Source organism: Rhinolophus hipposideros (assembly GCF_964194185.1).
Source record: "Rhinolophus hipposideros genome assembly, chromosome: 18".
NCBI classification, from domain to species: domain Eukaryota; kingdom Metazoa; phylum Chordata; class Mammalia; order Chiroptera; family Rhinolophidae; genus Rhinolophus; species Rhinolophus hipposideros.
The window spans coordinates 43,372,532-43,395,564 of NC_138064.1; the positions used below are offsets into that span (position 1 = coordinate 43,372,532).

A 23,033-nucleotide genomic window follows, 5' to 3' on the forward strand; every position below is an offset into this window, starting at 1 on the left:
GTGGATGTGTTATCTTACCTGGCAAAAGAAACTTTGAAGATATGATTAATGTTACAGACCCCGAGATGAGATTGTTCTGAATTGTCAGGGTGTTTCCAATCTAGCTTGATAACTTCTTAAAAGCAGAGGGCATTTCCTGGCTGCCATCAGAGGGAGATATAATAAAGGGAGAAGAGATAGAGAGATATGACTCTGCTGGCCATGAAGATGGAGGGTAGAGACCATATGCCAAGGAATTCAAATGGTCTCAAGAAGCTGGAAAATGCAAGGAAGCGGCTTCTGCTTAGAATATCTAGAAATAAATACGCTCTGCTCTGCACCTTGATTTTAGCCCAGTGAGACCCATGGCGGACTTCTAGTCTACAGAACTCTAAGATAATAAATTTATGTTGTTTTAAGACACAAAATTGGTGGTCATTTGTTTTAGCAATGATAGAAAACTAATACAACAAGGTATTGATTTCTAGCTTAATTGAAAGACTAGACTGAAACTATTTTGATGCTTCTCTTAAGAAGTTCTAAAATAAAGAATAACAAATTCTGATGTTTAAAACTCTAGCAAAGCCCTTACTTATTAATGTAAAGAGATAATATGTTCTATAGCTGTTTCTCAACCAGTATAGACTACATGACAGAGATGTCATTAATTCACTCATTAGAATTTATGGAGCCTGGAACTCACATTCTACTGGAAAATGACCATAATAAATATGTAAATTAGACTACCTGTTTTAAGCTGACTTTTTTTTTTTTTTAAAAAAAAGCAAAGCTGGTGAAGGGAGATTTGTGCTCAGAGTTTGCCTCACTGAGGAGGTTAAAGTTGATCAAAGACTTGAAAGAGTAAGAAAATGAGCCAAAAAGCTATCTGGGAAAAGAACACTGTAGTCTTCGTAGAGAACAGTTTGTTAAAATCTGGAATACAAGGATCTGCAGAGTCCAGGAAAGGAGTGGCTGCCCAATACACATTTGTCATAGTTTTTTATTGCTGCATAACAGATTCCACAAAATCAGTGGTTTAAAACTGCTTACTCATACATTTATTATCTCAGTTTCCATAGACAAATGCTTAGCTGTCCTCTCTGCTCAGGGTCTCACGAGGCTACAATGAAAGTGTAGGCCAAGCCGCATTCCTTCCTAGGGTTCAAGATCCTCTTCTAAACTCACATGGTTTGGGGAAAAATTCTGTTCCTCACTGATTCAGGAATGAGGCCTTTTTCTCCTTCAGACCGCCCACAGTTCCCGGCCACATGGATCTCTTCACTGGCCATTCAAAACACGGTTGTTTGCTCCTCAAGGCTGGCACACTCTCTCGCTTCAGTCTGTTAAAATGGATCTCATATAATGTAGCATAATCCTGGGACTGATATATCATCATCTTTGCATTATTCTATTGGTTAGTAGCATATCAAACACAGTATCTGCATTCAAGGGAAGAAGTTATAAAGGGCATGACACATTAGGGGTCGTCTTAGAGTGGGTCAGCTGCTGTCCGTATGTATTGAAGATACATCATTTTGGCAATGATGCAGAGGATATATTACAGACAGAGAGATAAGAAAGCCAATTGGGAGACGTTTTGTATGTCTATAGACAGGAAATGATAAGAGCCTAAATTAACACAGGTTAGAAGTTGGAGGTTGAGAGGGATTATCAGGTTCAAGAGATATTTAGGAAGAAGAAAGGACCTCATGATAATAAGTTGATTTGGGTAAGTTGGGAGGGTGAATGAGTGTCTGGAATGTTTTGTAGGTTTGTGGTTTGGCAAATAGCTGGAAATAAGCATTATTCGCTGGTCAAGGGAATATGTAATCAGCAAGCTGATTTGGAGAGTAATGAATTCCTTTTTCAATGGCACACCTATTCTTTCCTATTACCTTTCATGCATCAGAGATTGAATTTATCATCTAAAATACATTATCTCATTAAAACTTCACAGCAACCCAATGACACAGAATTATCTCCATTTTGCAGTTGTGTAAACTGAGGATTTGAGAGGTTAACTGTCTTGCTTAGGGTTATGAAGCTATTAGGAACAGCAATTAAATTCAAGCCCCTGTTCATACCACATCGAGTTAAAAATTTGGTGGACCATGCAGGTAAGTCAAAGTAAGTGTTATTATAGATAACACTTTAGTGGAGATGACTGTGCTGGAGATGTAGATAAGGGAGTCATTGGCCATTTAGGTGTTAGTTGAATCCGGGACAATCCTTGAGGTCATTCTAGGAGACCATACAGATAAGAATTTAACTCGGGGGATTTCACTTAAGAGGTAAGAAAAAAAAATATTTTCCACGAAGATAGAGAGGGAGTGATCATGAAAGTAACTGGAGAATAAGAGGAAGTAATATCATGGTGGCCTCTAAAAAAGAGAATAGCTGGAAGCAGTAGTAAGATCATCAGATGTGATACAGTTATACTAAGTGCCCTTGTAATAAATATTTTGACTGACCAGTCAAATTTGAGAGGAGAATAAACAGTCTGGTGGAAAGAATGAGATGTGGACAGGGTGCTGTGGGACAGGGCTGACATGGTAAGTCAGTAGTGAGTTAGGAGATGACCAAATGAGAGGAAAGTTCCTCTCTTTATCTGAGCTCCCATAAATATAGGTAGATGTTCCAGGCCAGTTTCTGTATGTGGTTTAAACTTTGAAAACTAATGCAGAACAGCTTATCTTATGATAAAAATGGTGCAGGAGAATAGGTTAATTTGTGATCATAAAATTAATTAATCTCAGGTAAGTAATTCTTTCCCAAGTGATGAAGAAGTAAAGAGAAAGAATTAACCCCAATTTTGCTCCTTTGGAAATTTAATTGTTGCACCCTGTGCAGGATAATTAAAACCTTGTATAGAACATACACCCGCATCATTTAAAGTAAGTCAATTTATTTGAAATCAAAATGTAAAAGATTCATGATATGAATCCCAATGCAAAGAAGGACGCTAAAACATGATATGTAAATTTTAGTTATTTACAAAATTCTAAAACATTAATTGTAGTGAATTCTGAGACCCTATTTGAGTATTCCTTAGCTGTATTACCAGGAAATAACTATAATAATCCATATGTTGATAGATTATCACGTGGTCTGATACTAAAGTATAATGTTTTTCTTAACCCTCACAGATAAAATTAGCTGTTAGAACCAGAATTAACAAACATATTATATTGTAAACTTTTAAAACACATTTTGATATATTAGATACAGCAGATATTTTTTCATGAGGACAGACACCTTAGTTGAATAAATAATTAGGTTAAACATTTTAGCTGGCACATTTTACTATTTTCTGATTTTTTGGTAAGCCTCAGCTAAATCAAAACTTATAATTTAGTCACTCCTTAAATAATTGCCAGTTTAGTAAAATCACTGGCCTTAAGATTTATCTTTCAACTTTGCCCCACAAGTCTACTTTTCAGGTCACCTATCTATCTAAATGTCTAACTCCAAAACTTTCCACAGCAGTAATGGATACAAAGCTATGTGTGTGCTTACCTGTAATATTCATACTGCAGTGTGATATGGCAAATTAAATTTTTCAGAAATTATTCTCATAATGACTAACTGTGATTTTGGTTGGACGTTCTTCAAAACCTTGTTAAATAGAGAACCACTTGTTACAATAGTTATAGTAAATTATTCTTGGATACATTTTAAGGTGAGAATTAGGGAATATTCTTTGACATTCAAAGGACCTAGGTTTAAATCTTGCCCACTATCACTTACCAGTCTTATGACCTTGAGCAAATTATATAACATCTATAAGCCTATTTTCCTTAATTGGACCTACTTTATGAACTTACTTTAAAGATTAAAAGAGATGATGTATGTAAAACCCTGAGTATACTGCCTAGAAATTAGCAGGTACATATACATGTGTACCTATATAGTAGGTATATATTTATTGACATAAATCATACATATCTTTGAATATAAATATATACAACTATATATATATATATGTATGTATGCTTTCATAAGCGATTTTGAATTCCTATTAAGAATCTTGAAACTTTTCTATTCACTAGATATAAGCAGTGAACAAAACACATGGATATCTCATTTCATAGAGTCCATATTCTTGGGGGAGGAAACAGGCAGTGAGTAAAATGTGCATAATTATTTTACACTATTACTAAAACTTAAGTACAATGTAATAGGAAACACAGAAAAAAACCTTAAATGACATATCATAGATGAATCTGCTGGTAATATGTGGGAGACATTTCTTTTGTTTGGAAATTATAGATAAAAGTAAAACACTGTATATAAGAATAATAAATAATTTATGTCACACGCGAATAGTGGGAGTAAGGGAGGATAATTTCAGACCATGGAGATTAAAATTAATTATCCTTTCTGTAAAGTTCACAAGGAAGGTTCACAGGGGCTCTCCCCTTTGATCTTCAACAGCCTTGGCAGGTATGTAAGGCAAATCCTATATCCACATTTTATAGAGAAATAAAATGGATTGTAGGAGGCAGGTTTGCTCAAGTTTACACCATTTGCAAGTGTAAAACCAGAATGGATAAAATGAAAATAGTGAGCACTACTGAGGTTTGGGAGAATAGGTGTATTTTTTTTCAGTGGTGTGTAGGAACTGCCATTAACTGGGCTGTTAATGAACAATGGTGGTCTACCCCAGAAAGCTAACTGCAAAAAGAGAACCATTATGGAGCACGGTCACTCACAGTCAATGTTCAGTGTATGGGACAACAGCACTAATTGGTTGTATCCTTTCTAATCCTGAATTAGTAGAATAGCTTTAGGAGAACTGCTTTTGAGTGTTTACTTTCTACTTTATCATGTTAGTTATAACCAGAACATGATTTCTGTCTATAGCTTTGCTTAGTGGCTCTTAAATTATTTTTTACTGTTTGAATTAAAATGTTTTTTTTTTTTTATAAATTTAGAAAATGAATGGGTAAGAAAGAAAATATAAAGAAAAGCAATCTTAGTTGATATTCTCTTATTTGAAAGTACATGTGTTTTGGAATTCAGAAGTATTTGAAAGGGAAAAGATAATGCATGCATATACGTATATTAGGTAAAACGGCTTGCAGGACCTTGAACCATACCTCATGAAATACACAGGACTATTTCTGCAGTGAACATAGAAATCTTCAAACCCAGTGTAGTAAATAAAGAATATAAATAGCCTCAAGTAAGTGCAGTCAGGTTTTGTGGCCAAATTAGTTCAAGTCAGGACAGGTTTTAACCACCCAAGAAATTAAAGAAAAAAAAAAAACTTTTAAAACTTAGAATTGCAGATAAGAGATAATGCATTAAAAACAGAGTCTAGTCCCCTACTTGTATAGAGGGGTTATACATAAATACTGATTTCTTTTTTTACTCTGTAAGATATCATAATTAGCTCTGCTTGGCTTTTTTTTGGAAGGGGGTTATTTTATTTTACTGTCATTGGAAATTCTCAGAAATGTCACCGTTTGTTTTTTTTTTGTTGTTGTTGTTTACTTTCTCTTAAAGATTTATTGGTTCACATAACTGAAAATCACAATAGTAGGGTAGTTTTAGGTGTGGTTTTTGTAGAGCCCCAGCTTCTTCCTTTGGAGTTTTTGGCTCTGTCCTGCTGTCAAGTTTGTCCTTATGTCAACTTTCTCATGTTTGCCAATGGCTGCAGCAGTTCCAAAACATATCTGCAAACCAATCGCCCAGATGGAAAGAGGGTCATATCTGGTTCTTTTTATTTTTACTATAAACCTGAAGTTCTATTTTTCATTACTTCCCTTTAGACTAAAAGACATCCTTTATCATTTCTTCAAATGCAGGTCTGCAATCAAAAAGCTTTCCCAGCTTTTATTTGTCTAAAAACTGATTGATTTAATCTTCATTTTAGAAATAATATTTTATCTGGATATAGAATTCTGGGTTAACTCTTTTTTTTTTCTTTTTCTTTCAGCATTTAAAAAATGTCATTCCCACAGACAGTAATTTAGTGGTTATCAGAGGGTAAGGGGGTGGGGGGGAGGGAGATGAGGGTGAGGGGGATCAAATATATGGTGATGGAAGGAGAACTGACTCTGGGTGGTGAACACACAATGGGATTTATAGATGATATAATACAGAATTGTACACCTGAAATCTATATAAATTTACTAACAATTGTCACCCCAATAAATTTAATTAATTAAAAAAAAGTCATTCCATTATCTACTGGCCTCCATTGTTTCTAAGAAAAAATCAATAGTTACATTTGTTTCTCATGACATAATGTCTTTGTTCTCCAGCTGCTTTCAAAATTTGCTTCTGCATCTTTTGTTTTCAGCAGTTTAAATATTATGTGTCTAGTTGTGCTTCTTTTTATATTTATCCAGTTTCCGTCTCACTGAATTCCTAGATAGTCAATGTAAAACATTTCATCAAATTTGGAAAATTTTCAGCCATTATTTCTTCATATATTTTTCTTCCCCAATCTCTCCCTGTTCTTTTGTAGTTTTAATTACACGTATATTAGACCATTTGATAATGTCACTCGTGCCCAAAAGAACCTTTTCACTTTCTTCAGGCATTGTTTTCTCTGTGTTCTTGCAACTGGATAACTTCTATTACTTGGGATTTAAGTTCACTGACTCTTTCCTTTTAATGCCTATCTACTATTAAGTCTATGAAGTTAATATTTTATTTCAGTTATTGTACTTTAGTTCTGAAATATTAATTTGACATTTTATAGTTTTTATTTTTTACTGAGTTTTACATCTGCCCATTCATTATAGCCACATCTTCCTTTTATTTCAGTTTTCTTTTATTTTTCAGCATATTTATAACAGCTATAATGTCAAGTTGTTATTTGCTAAGTCCAACATCTTGATAATCTTGACTTCTTTTTCTTGACTATTGACCACCCATGTCCCTCCTGCCTTTGCCTTTCTCTCTCTCACTTTCCCTCTCTCTCTTTCTTTCTCTCTTTCTCTCTTTCTCCATGTGTAATCATATTTGTTATTATTGAATACTGGACATTGTAAATAACATCTTGGATTTAGGTTCTGTTATCTTTCCTGAAGAAGGTGAATTCTTATTATCGCAGGCAGTTAATTGTTAGTTGATCACTTTGAATTTGTTTAAACTTGTTTTACTTTCTATTAACATTATTGTGCTCAACAAAAGTTATTTGAATTTAGTAGGACTCAAACTCCAAACTCTCTTTCTTGTATGTCTTATCAGATCTTGGTTTCATCTTTTGTTATGGCAGGCCTACAGTAATTCTTACTCTAGAATGTGGCACTAACTCTTCTAGGCTCAGCCTTTCTTGTGTCAGCTGGATGCCAGGAGTTTTAACAAGGTGTTATTGATATCTGTCTACTCTGGTAGGGCTTGGACTCCAACTTCACCCACACTGCTCTTCCCCAGAACTGCTGAACCTATAATTTATCTAGTCCATTCTCCCCATAGCAGCTGCAATTTGTTAAACCATGAGTCTGTTAAACCATGCAAATATATAGGCCAGGAATCAGCTACAGCCTCACAGGGGATTTCCAAATGGTCTTTGGAACCACTTTCTGGGCAGCTCGCTCTCTCTAATACCATGTGCCACAGAATTCATTGGCTTCTGCTGCCCCAAATTTTCATATCTTCCTCCTCATCTCAGTGGAACCACCATGCACTATTGGACACCAGCTATCTGCACCTTATTTGGAAAATTATTCCCAGATAGTTGAATGAGCATGAAAATGACCTTGAGAATTTCCCTAATTTGAGTCTTGCACTATTTGCTATTCATTAACTAGAAAGAATTACCTCATATAGTTTGTCCAAGTTTATCGTCGTTACTGCAGGTAGGCTGTTATGGTTTCAGTTATTCCATCATGGCCAGCTGCTGGATTGCCCTCGAGAAAGTTTTTCTGATTGCATTTCTACCAAAAGTGTTTGAAGACTCCTATTTCCTTATATCAATGTCAACTCTAGGTTTTATCATTATGTTTTTAGCGTTTGCAGATTAAGTGGGAATTTTTGTAATTTCATAAATCATGTATACACCTTGATTTTCAAAATATCTGAAACTTTTATTATAATTTTGTTTGGGGATTATCATGCAGAGTGTCATGCAGGGTCTCCTGTCCCATTCCCCACATAAGAACGCAGGATATGTGAGGCCAAAAAGGAACACCAACGGAGCCATAGATGGGGGAGTCATACCACTATAGTCTCCCTGGCGGCTGGGTTGTAGACTCAGGAAGCAGGAGCCATACTATCCATAACCTGCCGTCCACCTCTCTGCAATCCACAACCTGCACTCCGCCATGCTAACTGCAATCCACTTCTGCTAGCTCAGCCACCATCTTCTTGCTAGCCCCCATTTTCTGCTAGCGTAGCCACAGCAGTTCTATTAGTGACCAATGGCTCACCGGTTACAGCTGATGGCCAACTAGCCACAGCTGATAGCCATCCAATCACAGTTGATAGCCATTTGCTACCTGAGCCAGCACCTTTCCACGTGAGGCTGAGAGCCTGGAAACTGCATTCCTGGCTCTGTCCCCACAAGGATAATCCTAGCATATTTTAGTACATTGCAAATTACTTTAAATAATTGCTTTATTTAAAGTAATATTACTAAAGTAATTACTTTTTTTAGTTTACTTTAACTTTATATGTTAGGAGAATATATTATTGTCATGCGGGGCGTCCGGCGGGTTCTCAGCTCCTGCTCACCACATAAGAATGCAGGATGTGGCTAGGCCAAAAAGGAACACCCACGGAGCCATAGGTAGGGAAGTCATACCACTATGGTTTCAATGGAGGCTGGGTTCACACGACGTGTGACCTGCTATCCACTTTGCTGCCAACCGACCGTCTCTCCTTGACTCTCCTTCACTCTTCTCCAGTCTCCTCCTTCACTCTCCTCTGCTCCCCTCTGTAGCTGCAGTAGTTATATCAGTGGCCAATGGCTCAATGGCTACAGCTGATGGCCAACCAGCCACAGCTGACGGCCATCTACTATCTGAGCCAGCACCTCTCCACATGAGGCTGATAGCCTGGAAACTGCTCTCTGAGGGTCTGTCCCCAGTTATTTTAGCTTAATTTAGGCAGAAATAAAATAAATATTGTCTGTGTGAAAACTAATTTAGTAGCTTCTTATTTTTTAACAAATACAGACAATTACCAAGGAATAAAACACATTACAAAGAATTATGTTGTTCACCTTCTGATTGTCAAATGTTTGAGCAAACATATATGTCTTCTGTAAAGCTTATTTACAATTAGCACTTCCAAACATTATGTTTGTTATCTGACATGAAAACAAACATCTAAATTTTTAGTAAACTCTCTAGGTAATTGTGGGGACAGAGTCCCAGAGAGAAGTCTCCAGGCTCTCAGTCTCACGTGGAAAGGTGCTGGCTTGTGGTTGCCCATCAGCTGTGGCCAGTCGGCCAATTAGCTACTGATATAACTGCCGTGGCACTGGTTGGTTGGTTGGTTGGTTGGTTGACAAGCAGGCAGAAAAGTGGGCGGTGGATTGCAGATCGTGTGGCTCCTGCTTCCTGTGTCTCCAACCCAGCCACCAGCAAGACTATAGTGGTATGACTCCCCTATCTGTGTCTCTGTTGTTGTTCCTTTTTGCCCTCATCATATCCTGTGTTTTTGTGCGGGGAGCGGGAGCTGAGATCCTGCATGATAGTAATTTTGAGTGAGGTAGTCTGAATGCCACCCTTGGAGAAGCTATTTGTATAATAGAACATGGTTACCAAATGAACATGGATGGTAGTGACTAGGAGTTACATGAAATGATGGTATTAGCAAAGTCACTAAATACTATATTGTCCTCACAAGGCAGAAAAGTATTTCAGTCATTCTGAAAGGTTGTGCAGCAAAGAAACCTGCTTAACTTAAGCTAACACAATGCTATTCAAATTTGTTCAACCCTACAAACTTTTCAACATCAATACACCGTCTGTGATGCTGAATAGATAGGAGTTGTTGATACTGCCTTTCCCTGGGACTCCCCTCAAATAGAGACACTTGAGATGCCATTGGTGACTAACTGGGTTCTAACGGCCTGACTGCCCGATGGGCTAAAGCCCAAAGTGTCTATGTCACAGCATTTAAATGACCTTTTGAGTATAAAAAGCTCTGCTAAATGTGACAAATTGTGCCAAATGACCTACTTTATGTGTGTGTGTGTGTGTGTGTGTGTGTGTGTGTAAACGGGGCATTCATGAATAGAATTGCCACCTCTTAAAAGTATATTCACTAAACTACTAATAAATATTGTATAAACTCATGATTTCATTCTCAGTTTCATTCTCAAATTTAAAAATACTATTAAAAGAATATAGCTGCAATTTGATAACCTAACAAGAAAAAGGAATCTATTATGAAAATATATTTTAACATGAAATAAGGCAGCCAATTAGTAAGATCTAATTATAGAAACTAACACTGTTAGATGTCTAGTCATTCTTCCCTCATTTATCTATAAAGCTTTCATTTGCCAAACAGAGCCTTTGCAGGTTTTTTTTATTATTTTTGGTTTTAAGATATTTTAATATTTTAATATACAAATTGGTTCAGAAAATTATAATAAACGACGAGTTTTCATTGAACAAATATAATTATTTTATCTTTTTTATACTAATTAGAGTTGATAAATACTAGAGCTGATTTTCCTACAATAATTTGCCTCTGAAGTCATGCACAGGGCTGCTTAGGTTGACATCTAGGGACACTATGGTGAAATACAGATAAAGGAGGAAAGAGTTGAATATATGACTTTGAGATTTGTATGTCTGCCTTTACTAAATTGAATAAGGCCATTCCTTAGCTGGTACAAATGTCTATTAAAACGAACACCTAGAACTGGCTACATAATTTGCAGGGCCCAGTGTAAAATAAAAATCCAGGGTCCCGTGTTCAAAATTATTAAGAATTTCAAGGAGGTGACAGCAGAGCATTGAACCAAGCATGGTCCCTTCAGACCTCAGGAACTTGTCTGACTAAACAGATCTTACACCCATGAAGCTGACCCCGACTAGAATATTTTTACACATTAGCAACCAGGGAAAAGGACTGACTATATCTGATTAAGGAGGCAATGTTCACACCAAATCCTTAGGTAACCAGAAGCCTAGTGGCAAACAGACAGTTGGCACAGCAATTTCTAGGGAAACCCCCTGAGGACTGTATTTTAAATGAGACTCAGCAGATTAGATACACAAATGACTACTGAAATGACCCGCTGGGTACTGACCTATGTTTGATCACTTGTTTGAGAGAGCCAACACTTTCTGTGCTAGAAATAGAAGCTGTTCTCCTGTCTGGAAACAGTGGAAAGGTTTAAGGATAATACTGCTATGATCCTTATATTAGAAAGAATAAAAACTTAGGTGCCATAAAATATATAAAGCAGAAAAGAACATTTTTGGGGAATTTTCTTTAAAAATTCAATGCAACAAAAGATAATTAAAATCACTTATGTGGATTGGTGAATCTGCTACATTATCTTTTTGTATAGGTTTACGTGATGCAAATTACTTATAAGATTCATCTTGCTTTATTCACATAACAATGCTTTACTGTATTCAAGGTACGCCTATTATCTATATTTCATCGATGAGAAAATTGGGGTTTAGAAAAAAAATGGTGCTTCCAATAATGTCAAAAGTTTAGTTGAGCTACAAGTAGAAAACAATTTGCACATATTGAAGATATGCTGTGTACCGTACATTATGCTAAGCAATTTCCATGTATTATTCATGTAGTTTTTGTTAGTCAGAATTCTTTCAACTGAAAGTGACCACACACCTTACTCAAATTAGTTCAAAACATGTTTTTGTGTGTGTATGTGTGTGTTCAACTGGGAAATAAAAGAGGCAGCCTCAGACGTATCTGAATTTGTGCTAAGATGATGTCAGGAATTTATATGTGTTTCCATTAAAGTGCTAGTCATTGAAAGATGCATTTTAGAATGTCTGTAAAACTCCCAATTACTTATGTCTACATAAAGCCATCTCTGTATTCTTTACTTTGAAGATGATAATATAGTTATCAAATGCCTTCCTTCTGGGGGCAGTAAGAATGGCATTTGTTGAATGAACTCACAATGTAAGTCCTCAGCATGTGGTAGTGAGGATGGCGCCAACACCTCCAGATTTACAAGTCTTGAACAGCCTTCATCTCAGAAAGAGGTTTCCACCTACCTAATTCTCAGGAAGGGCTGGGTCCTGACTTGTTTCTATGCTTACTCCTGCATGAATCACAGGGCAAAGGAATGCCCTTTTGCACCAGCCTGTCATGTAGCTGGACGCCTCTCCAGAGCTGGAAGAGAGTTACCCTATTCCTTAACCATGTAGACTGAAAATGAAACAAGTGTTGTTTCCAAATGATGTCTCAGGGTGCTATTATCAAAAAAAGGGGAAGTGATTCTGCAGAAACCTTGGTTAACAGATACCCATCACAGAAGGTCTAATTATTATTTACATTGTACACACAAACAAACTGAGGCTTGAGGATCAAAGGAAGATAGTCTGCTTCACTGTAACTATATTGTAGGCATGGTGCTTTCCCCAAGGAAGTAAAAGCAATATCCCAATTCTATAAAACAATAAAAAGGATTTATGTTGTGAGTACATTCAAGGAATGCCATTCTCACTAACCCCAGAAGGAAAACATTTGATAATGATGTTATCATTTTCAAACTGAAAGATACAGAGATGGCTTTATGGAGACATAAGTAATTGGAAGTTTTATGGACATTCTAAAATGCATATTTTTCAATGACTAACATTTTAATGGGATCATATGTGCTACTCAAAAAACCATAAATTCTACACTGTGAACCATAAATTCTTGAGTGTTATGCCACTTATCTCTGCACCCACACTGGATATAGTGCCTAACACACTGAAGCTGCTCAATTATTTCTTGTTGAATCAATGAATAAAAATGGAAAGAAGACATCCCAAATCTACTTACTTACTTACTTAGTAGTGAATGATACAGCCCAAGGACACCTCAAAAGTATTTGCTATATACGGAACTGAAGGATTTGTGAATATGTTTTGAAAAGAAAGCTACAGATGTCTACCAGTACTGCATTTTGAGAGAAACTACCCCTTTAATACAGACATGCTGAAAGAGCCATGGGCGATTTCATATATATATGGTCTCTTTCCCAGTGTCACAACTAGTTGAAATGACACAAGCATTTGACAGCTGAACTGTCTACGTAGTACTGCTTTATAATGTGCTTTAGTCATGATTATATTAGACCAAATTCAATCTGTCTCTTGAGAATCTGATCTAAAGATTGTGAGAATCAGGCAGTCGGTAACAGGAGCAGAAATATAAAGACATCCAGAGTGGAACCTTGTAAACCGTGTGCACTAGAGTTGAGATATTTGTTTTTGAGGCTCAAATCCTAGAGATCCTGTGCAGTCACCTAAGTTGTTGATTAACTACTAGAACTATTACTGTGTCTTTTTAGATATTTCAGTCTCAGTGAGATCTGGCATTGTGGCACAACATTTATAATTAATTATGAACACCGCATTTTCAAGGAGATAATGCCAAACTGCAGGTGTCCAGAGAAAGGCAGGCAAAATAGTTTGGTTTTGAATTTGAACAATGTATATCTGAAGGGTCTGCTCATGCTTAAAACAAAGAGTATGGAGGGTATAAAGATAAACTTGGAGGAATGTGAAAAAGACGTTGAGAATATTCTTGGTAGCTGTAGAAGACAGACCAATGAATAAATGAAACAAAGAGGGAGATCTGTTTATATTCAACTGAAGAAGAAATTATCCAACTTTTTGCTGACTTGTAAAAGAGTGATCTTTAATGATAAAATTGTAGTGAGAAGATATTATACCAATAGACATTGGATAATTAGAGATTCTCCAATTTAAAGACTGTATTAGTGTCCACTTTTATAGAAACTTTTCATTCTTTAGAAGATTAGGCTAATTGTCAGAGGTGATCTTACCATAAGCTTTAGAGTTCCTCATCTGTACTTGTTGGGGAAAGAACCAAACAATTTATTTTTTTTGCTTACAGAAGGCCTCCCAAACATAAGTTCAATGTTTCATAAAACTTGAATTAACCATTGTTAATAGTGTTGATTAACATTATCACAGGAATTTGAAGTTGTTCCATGCATATTTGAATCACGAATTTGAACGACTATTCTAATTTATGCATCTAAAAAACTTTAATATGTGGAATTCTAATAACAAATATGTATATTTGTGATACATCGATGAAAATCAAATCAGTGTAATGAATAGCTCTGTACAAATGCTATCTCATAAAGTACCAATACAAGTCAAAGTGTGGAAAAGTAAAGGAAATAAAATGGATATTTATTTTCTTGAAATTCAGACTTAAATAGTATGTTTTTTCATAGAGCCAGCCCGCAATAGGCGTCCATAAACATTTGTTTCTTTATGGGGATCTTGCATTTCTATGATTTTGTTTAAACTTGATTTTCAGGTAGAAATGTTACCAGTACTTAAATTTACTTATAATTTTACAACAGTTTTAAATAACTTAACGTTCAGTTTTACTTGGTGGAAAAATATCTTTTCCCTTTAATGGTCTTAAATTTACTCATCATTACCAGCAAAACAATAACTAATACAGAAAGACAGGAAATAAAAGGGGGGTGTTCTAGCTTTTATTGCAAATGACTCAAAAACAAGTTTTGCGTTTTATTGCAAATGAGTCAAAAGCACTTTTTGCAATATCTTTTTATTAGCCAATTTTTATAGCTGCTCTTTGTGTAATATTTTATAAATGTCATACATAAAGTATTTTTGTTGTGGGTTTTTTTGGAAGAAATGATTTACAAAAAATGTTGCTCTTGTATTAAGTTGAGACATTAGGTCAGAAAGGACATAATTGTCTCATTTTTGATGATACTTAATTCTTTTCAAAGCCTATAGTTTTTTTTTTTCCTTTGGGAACCCCTGTAATCAAGATTCCTTTTCATGCTGTTTTATTTGGGATTATGGTTAAACACCGTTTCTGCTCAGTCTCTACTCAAGAAAGAGTCTCTACAAGCTGTTATGGAGAATGGTAGTGATCCTTCTTTACAGGATCAGCAGGAAACCATAAAAGTATGTTGTGACTTCTTAAAAAAAAAAGAAAAAAAGGAAAAAAGTATGACCTTTATGATAACGTGACCTAAAACAAAGATGGTTTTACACCCTTGTCCATCACACACACACACACACACACACACACACACACACATACACACACAGAGACACACACACAGACACACACACACATAAATCCTGATCTAGCTACTATAACTTCAAGGATTTCATTTTACGTTTTTTGGTATATCTTGTTTCCCTAGACGTGTCCTGTGCTCTTTGTGATGAACTGTTAATAGAAATTGGGAAACAACTTCAACTACGTTCATCAATTTTCAATTGTGACACGTCTCTGCACCGCAACACCAAATGTTTTTTCACTTCCAATTTATACTACATTACTTATTTTCCAAGAAAATAGTTCAAATTGTTACCAGGGCAGATTCTGAGGAAGCTGGTCAGTGAAACAGAAATTTCTAAGAAAAACCCAAACTTTTAGATTGCTACTTATTTTTGAATATGGCTTAAGAAATGAATTTTAAGTTACAGAATGTAGTTTGAAACTTCTAAGATCAGGTGCTCATATTTTGTATCCTTACAAGATTCAGGGATCGTTCTGGCAAAATCTCTTTAAGTCTTGTTCTTCTATATATAAACATTTTTATTGTTACTTGGTAGGTTTTAATTTTTCAGTTGGTAACCTTTTAAAGTAGAGGTTTTTTTTTATTAGTAGTAGTAAGAATTATTTTGAGTCTTTCAATTAGGCTCATAAATAGAAACTGTAAACGTGAAATGGAATATTTTATGTCAGAGTAACTCTTGCCTGTGGAAAAGAGGACAGTTTGAGATGTGAGATTTAAGATTTGTGGTATTCATACTAATGATTCCTAGTTGTAAAGTCCTATACAACTCAGTTCAAGTTAACTCTTCTTATTAATATTTCTCAACAGAACTAAGAAATGTTTCAGTATCTGTGATAATTTACCTTTCCAAATTATAAATTCAGTTTCATGATCATACATTAAAAAAGTAATGACTTGATATTCATGGTGCAGTTCATTAATTATTTTATTAGAAATATAGTTTGGGGAGGAAATGTGTTGTTAATGAAATTACTTACAAATTTGCTTTAAACCCACATTACTACATCTTAACTGATTTCTTTTAAACATGTGGTTCATAGAGTGGCAAATTATATGTTTAGAAAACATTTATATAAGCTAAGAAACGATGTTAATTCGAAATCTAAAATAAATAACGTTTTCTCTATGTGTTACATTTATTTAGGCATAAATCTTTGTTTTGGGCAATCTCTAATCAAGAAATATGAGTAAATTATTTATTTGCTTTCATATTTGGCCCATCTAATTTCAAATTTTCCCCTATATTTTAAGACTGTCCAAAGGAACATTCCCAATTGGTAAAAAAGAATAATGAAAACGATAGAATTATTCTGTGACTAAATGTCCCCATCTGAAATAAAATCAGTTATATTTCTGCTTTGAAATTATTTTGAGTAGTAAATGAAACATTTTGCCATGTTTAAACTCTCTCACTGTTAAATCTCAATGTCAGTTTCTAGTACTAGTTATTTATAATGAGATTATTATAAAAATTTGTTCTTAGTAATCTTTTTTTCTGAGATAATTAAATCATTATGTGTCAATGTTAACAAAACTACAACAGTGTCTTTAAAAGTTTGGTTTGGAGAAGTAAGTAATATTCTTAATTGCCGAATTTAAAGTTATATATTAATATTTTAGGAATACACACTTGGTTCAGAAACAGAACATCTGACTTCATAAGACATTTAGCTGTTCTTTTTTTCTCTCATTGTCATAACTACACAAAATATATGCAAAATACAAGATGTTCATATTAGTGCCTTTTGAATTATAATCTCAATCTAAACATAAGATTTGGATAAAAATCAGTGTATCGAAATTAGTAATAACTAAATATACACAGTGTCTTTTCAATGACTAATTACACAAATGATATCTTAAATTCTAAGCCAGTAATCTTATGTATAAGTGTCTTTCTTTCCTTTAAAAAATGTATTGTAACATCTCATCTTTGTTTCTCTGCCCTAGATCGGGGAACCGTGCAGAAGGTGGTCGTTCTTCCTACAAACAGCTCTGCCAGTGGGGAGCTCATTCTGGAGGAGTTGGAAGTTTTTAAGGTTTGAACATCCATTAGTCTCAGAACTTGCATGATGAATGGAATTCTTTAATCTTACAGACAAAATATTTGATAAAAGAGCAAATAAATACATGTTATAAATTTTGGAGAGTAGGAAACACCAGATGAAATGAGAACTATAGAGCAAACATTTTTCTGAAGTATTTTTCTGTCTTTCACGCTATCGTAACATAAAAGGATGAGGGTTTTTTTATTTGTTTTTTTTTTTTTTTTTTTTCCAGCGATTGTCACAATGTTAAGAATTTTGGTCATCATTATTTTTAACAAATGAGTTCTTGTGGTCAAGGTCTAGAAGACTAGCCATGAGAGGGCATTCATCTTTGGCTTTACAAGCCACTGAAGCCCAAATACTTTCACATTATTGATTGCTAGATAAACTCGCTCATATTTTTTCAGCCAGGAGTTGCAAGAAAAACTGCTTTGTTTTCTCTTGTTTTATTGCTATCATTTCAAATGTCACTCTAATTAAATAAAATAAATGTTGTCTCTATTACTCCAAACTTCATGTTCTATCTGAACTTCAGATTTCATTGTATTATTCTCTCTGTCCTTGAATATGGCATTAAAAAGGAAGAAAAGGAAAAAGGAAAACAAAACACAACAAAAAGAGGTCCACAGAGGGAAGTTCAGCCCTGTGAGATCATACCTGCTCCAAGCAGAGTAACTATTCTTTATGTATGTGTGAGCCTGAAAGGCACACCTAAGGTGTCCTGCACCTCCTTTTCCCCTCAAGGTGAAGGTCATTGTCATTCAAATGGTCCCTCTTATCCTCAGTTGGAAAGACGGGCAAAGCACAGAGTAGCTGTTAGGATTAAAAATTAACTGACATGGAATCAATCCTACAGCACACTACTATTTCCAATTAGACAGTTAAGAAACATTGGCCCATACTTTCCCATACTCACCAAAAATATTGAATTTATAAGCATGTAAGTGATCAGGATGCAATGCTGTTAGATTATGCTAATAAATTTTGGATGTAAAGAAATATTTTTTTAATAAAAAAAGAATCAAACCAGATAAAATCTGAGGAACTCTGTCAAACTTCCCAATATTGTTAAATTTATGTTTTTTTAAGGCTAGACTCACTTTGTCATAAACTTTTTGTGATTAGTTCCTTAAAATTGTGCTCATAAAATGTTAACCAGGTATTCAAGTGCCTTTTCTATGCATTGCTTTGTAAAGAGATTGATTGTTTCACTAAATTAACCAGAATCTCATTATATATCAAATTTGTTTTTTTCTCATTCAATTCAGTAGGGACAACTTGGCTTACCAACGTACCTTATTCTCGACTTCTCTTGAAGATAGCAAAAATATCATATTGCAGCACCTCATTTTTATTTCTGAAATATTTTTTTGGTAATCGGGAAATGTTAATTAAGTGAGTTTGACACAAACTGAACACATTTATCATGAAAAGGTCTTAAAGAAATGTGACTTAGTCTGATCGTGTGCTAACTACTTATGGTCTGTGATATGAGTTATTCTGGTATTATCATCACGAAGAATAAACTCTCAGTGGAAAATAGAGTCAGTCAAAATGCATGTGGGGGACATCAGTCCCAAAGAAAGAGACTAAAAGTTTGAGCTTTCTTATGGATGTGTGTGCCAATGATTGATGTGGCTAAACTGAGAGAGACACTGACCAAATACGGTTACTGTCTTCAACTTGGTGTTTGTGTCACATTTTCTGTGGTGAGGTAAAAATAATTGGGTGTGTATGATATTAGTGTGATGAGCACGTGAGGAAATGATGCATTTAAATTGAAAGAATTCCTTAGTTAACTGTCACACTGATATACTGCAGAAAACTCAATGTAACTTTTAAAAACCAGACACTTTGTTTTTATGGCGTGCAGAACCACAATCTCTTCTTTTAATCCTCTGTTCAGAATATTTTCTGAAAATATGTTCTGCTTCCTTAAACTTAACTTGAGTTGGAGGTACAACTATTAGAAGCTGCCTAGGTGGATATACGTTGCAATACTGTTTTGTACATGTGTGTATTTCTAAGCAATGATCAAAACTTGTTGCAGTAGAGTGTTTAGAGATATCACCATTTTCTCTTTTAAATGTAAGAACTGACCACTCTAGAAAGAGAAATAATTGTGGGCACAGTTGATTTTGAGAGGTTGCTACCACTTGAGTTATTCAAATAAAATTTCACAAATCTTTATTAGGTTATCACAAGTCTAAGTTTTAATCTTCAAAAGTAACTAACAATGTTTAAGAAGTAAGTTATGTATGGAGTGAACTTCAAAAAGGATTACTATTTCACAAAATACTTAAGTTCTTTTATTGATTCACATTTATCAAAAGAGAACCCTTAACAATATTACTTTGTTTGCAATGAAAAGAATTAATAAGTGTGGATCAGGCTAATACATCTTTCCAAAGCAACATTTGGCAGGTGAACAATAGTGTCTTATGCAGAGTGCTGTGTTTTTTAATAAAATTGGGTATCATTCCACAGTCCCCATCCCCTGCCTTCCCCAACTACCCAGATTCAATCCTGAGTTATTCATTGGATTCAATATTCTAAACTGTACTTTTTTCCAATTCTCTCAATTTTTCATATTTTTGGTATATGTGCTGTCGAAGCGAGCACTCAACTTTTCATTTTTTCTAACTATATGGATAGATGTGTTAAGGCTAATTCTTTAAGTTTAGGCATATATCTGAGTCACAAATCCATCCTTATTCCCAACAGAGGAAATATACTTTATAGACAAGTATTTTAGATTTTGCAAGTATATGTGCACATAGAGAGAATGATGATTTCTTGAATTTTAACAAAAACGAAAAGAATTACTTAATGCAAAAATCCATTGAGCGACTGCAACTAACATTATGTTTTTCTAACTTTTCAGAATCATGCTCCTATAACAACAATGAAAATTTCATCCAAAAAGGTAAAATCAACCCCATTTTTATTTTCTTTGCATGTAAAAATTTTACTACTATGAAAGAGTATTTTATAATGTCTGAAAAATTAACTTTATTAGCAAAATAATGTATAGTGTTTACAGTATACCACAAAGTCACCTTTAATTCTGATGTAGAATTTAGTTATCAGAAACTAGTTATCAGTGGAGACAAAATAGGTTTTATTTTTATATAAAAGTATAAGAAGAGAATATGCATATATGCAGCAAGATATTCCAACATTTTGTATGTCCTATATTCTCAAATATTACAGCATATAAAGCTAACCAAAATGAAAATAATCTTTGTGAAGGACGAGTTTAGCGTGTTTGAGCTACTATACCATCACAAACACTGTCAGGGGCTTGGAATGAGTAATCTATCCTCTTTTGAGTTCCTGCTGCAGTCACATGTTTGAGTTTGTGAAATGCATTCATTTATGCTTATTTCAAAGGAAATGCTATTTTTTGGGGTTACACATGTCATTAAAAGAACCTGAATGTCTCAAATCTAAGCCATATCAAGGTTTGAGATTTGGGGAAGAAATATTAGACTCTGAATATCAGAAATGTTTAATCTTCTAATTTGTGCCTTCACATGCAAATACGCAGTGATCACAGAGAGGAAAAGCCCAGTTCCGATCTCTACATGTGCAAAACATGCACCTCTCCCACCCCCAAAGTGTCCCCAAAACAAATTTGTAAGGGCCAAAGTACTGTAGTCAAAAATGGAGTAGACTTCAAAGGAAGACTGACAAGCATGTAAATCCCAACTGGACCGTAAATTGCCAGCAACTCATGTAACTTCTCTGAGCTAAGTTTCTGCCTCTGCAAGGTAATGCTGTTCTTACAAACAACTTAATTCATACAAATTGCCGAAAATAAAGTGGATCTTTGGTAACTGTTATTTGTAGGAGCCTGAGACTTATTTTTCTTGGAATAGAGAATAAAAGGATTTATGTGTTAGCACAACTGATGACATGACTTTAGTGTTCTTCACCATATTTGGTACGTTACAGAATAAGAAGTATTTCACAGTCAGTCTTGTACTCTTTTTCACTTGACTAAATTTTATGAAGAAAAATAAATAGGCTACAACCGAGCTAAAGATCTCATCTGTAAAAATGTTTGTATGGTGCATAACAAACATTTTCCCAAGTAACAAGAAGCCATTTGTCATTTCCCCCAGTGTCCTAGGGAGCTGATCCCAAGTCAGAATTGCCTTTGAAGTCAGCAGGGAAGCCCTTTGTTTACAGTTATTTAATGGAAAGAGAAAATATTAGAGGGAAATTCAAAATGGACACAAAGCCATTTGTGTGGCATAGTAGTTGAGTATACATTTACAGGTTTCAATTTGTAATTCAGCTTGTGTACTTATAGTTCACAATCCATTCCATAAAATTACGATATACAACACACACACACACAGGAAAAACTAAGCATTAAATTGTCTTCAACATCTTATATTATAGATAATTAAAAATGTTTCATTAAATTAGTTAGATCGAGGGCAGGGTAATTGATTTTTTAGGTATTCATTTGCACAACTGAACACTGTATTATTTTTACAGAGTGAAAGAACTACAAATTGCCAATGATATTTTATATAGACTTAACTACCGTGAATTTAGTACTTTCCCTACTGTTCAAACTATTTTATTGTCCATTTTATGCTCCTTTATTCTCTAATTTATTCTTGCATTCCACATAGCAGAAAATAATTGGATTAATAAAAAAGATAATTTCTAAAATGGAGCCAGCTATGTCCTTTCCTCAAATAAACCATTTTAAAAATGTTTTAATGAAGCTGATGCATTCACTATATTATTTATTAATATACTCAATAAACACATATTTCAAAAGTTTCTAGAGAAATTATTATTGTCAAAACATGCAGTTGTTTTCTTATAGTTTGAATGTCTCAACTGAGGATCAGTATTTTTCAGCCCAATTTCTGAAAAACTAATTGATCTTATAAAATAATTTTCCATTGGATTCGAGTGAGGATAATTAGAACTAAAAAGTTATAAATGGATAGTTAATTGATAGTTTACTACCACTGATATTCAACACTCATTGAGCACTGAGGAGCCAGAACCTATCCTAAGCATTGTACGTAGAGTTAGCGCTTACATTTATTTAGTTCTTTAAAACACTGTATGGTAGGGGCTCTATTATCCAGTTTTCCCAAAGAGGAAGCTGAAATTCAGAAAAAGTACATAGCAGATTTGTGGTTGAGCCAGGATTTGAATCCCAGAAGTCTGCCTCCAGAGCCTGTTGGATCAATGATGCCCCCATTGATTTAATTTTAAACAGTATGTTTAAACACATATATGTTATATGTTACATATATATGTTATATATTATATATTATATGTTATATGTTATACGTTACATATATAAAGTATGGATATGTATAGATGTGTGTGTGTGTTATGTTACATATATAAAGTATGAATATGTATAGATGTGTGTGTGTGTGTGTGTGTGTGTGTGTGTACGCCTGCAAGTTCCAGCTTAGAGAACTTTGCTGACTTGAATTGTGTAATATCATGTTTGTAAATACGGAATGTCAATGAGAAATTGAACCCTTTTACTCCTAAGCACTGTTTTATGCACAGCTGAATGAACTGTAGCAGTATCATAAGAAACTCTTGACACCCTAAAAATGAAGGAATATGAAATCTTTATTTATGATTTAGGGTGCTGAAGATTTCTGGATCATGCAGGAAGTTTAAGACATGTCTAAATATAAATACTGGTGATCTTCTAAATAATTTAGAAATTTCTCTGAGTAATATGTTACTTTTGAAGGCCTGTGAAAAAACTTATTCAATTTTATCTAATATTATCT

At 34.5% G+C, this 23,033-nt stretch overlaps 1 protein-coding gene across 3 annotated transcripts in view; it reads left to right on the forward strand.

Moving 5' to 3' along the window:
* The window catches only part of SEMA3C (semaphorin 3C), a 183,011-nt gene that overhangs the window by 134,905 nt on the left and 25,073 nt on the right, over positions 1-23,033 (forward strand). For all 3 annotated transcript variants that reach the window (XM_081080112.1, XM_081080114.1, XM_081080113.1), the window contains 2 exons: positions 17,144-17,232; positions 20,126-20,167. In XM_081080112.1, the coding sequence (XP_080936238.1) occupies positions 17,144-17,232; positions 20,126-20,167 (131 nt within the window). The remainder of the gene's footprint in view (positions 1-17,143; positions 17,233-20,125; positions 20,168-23,033) is intronic.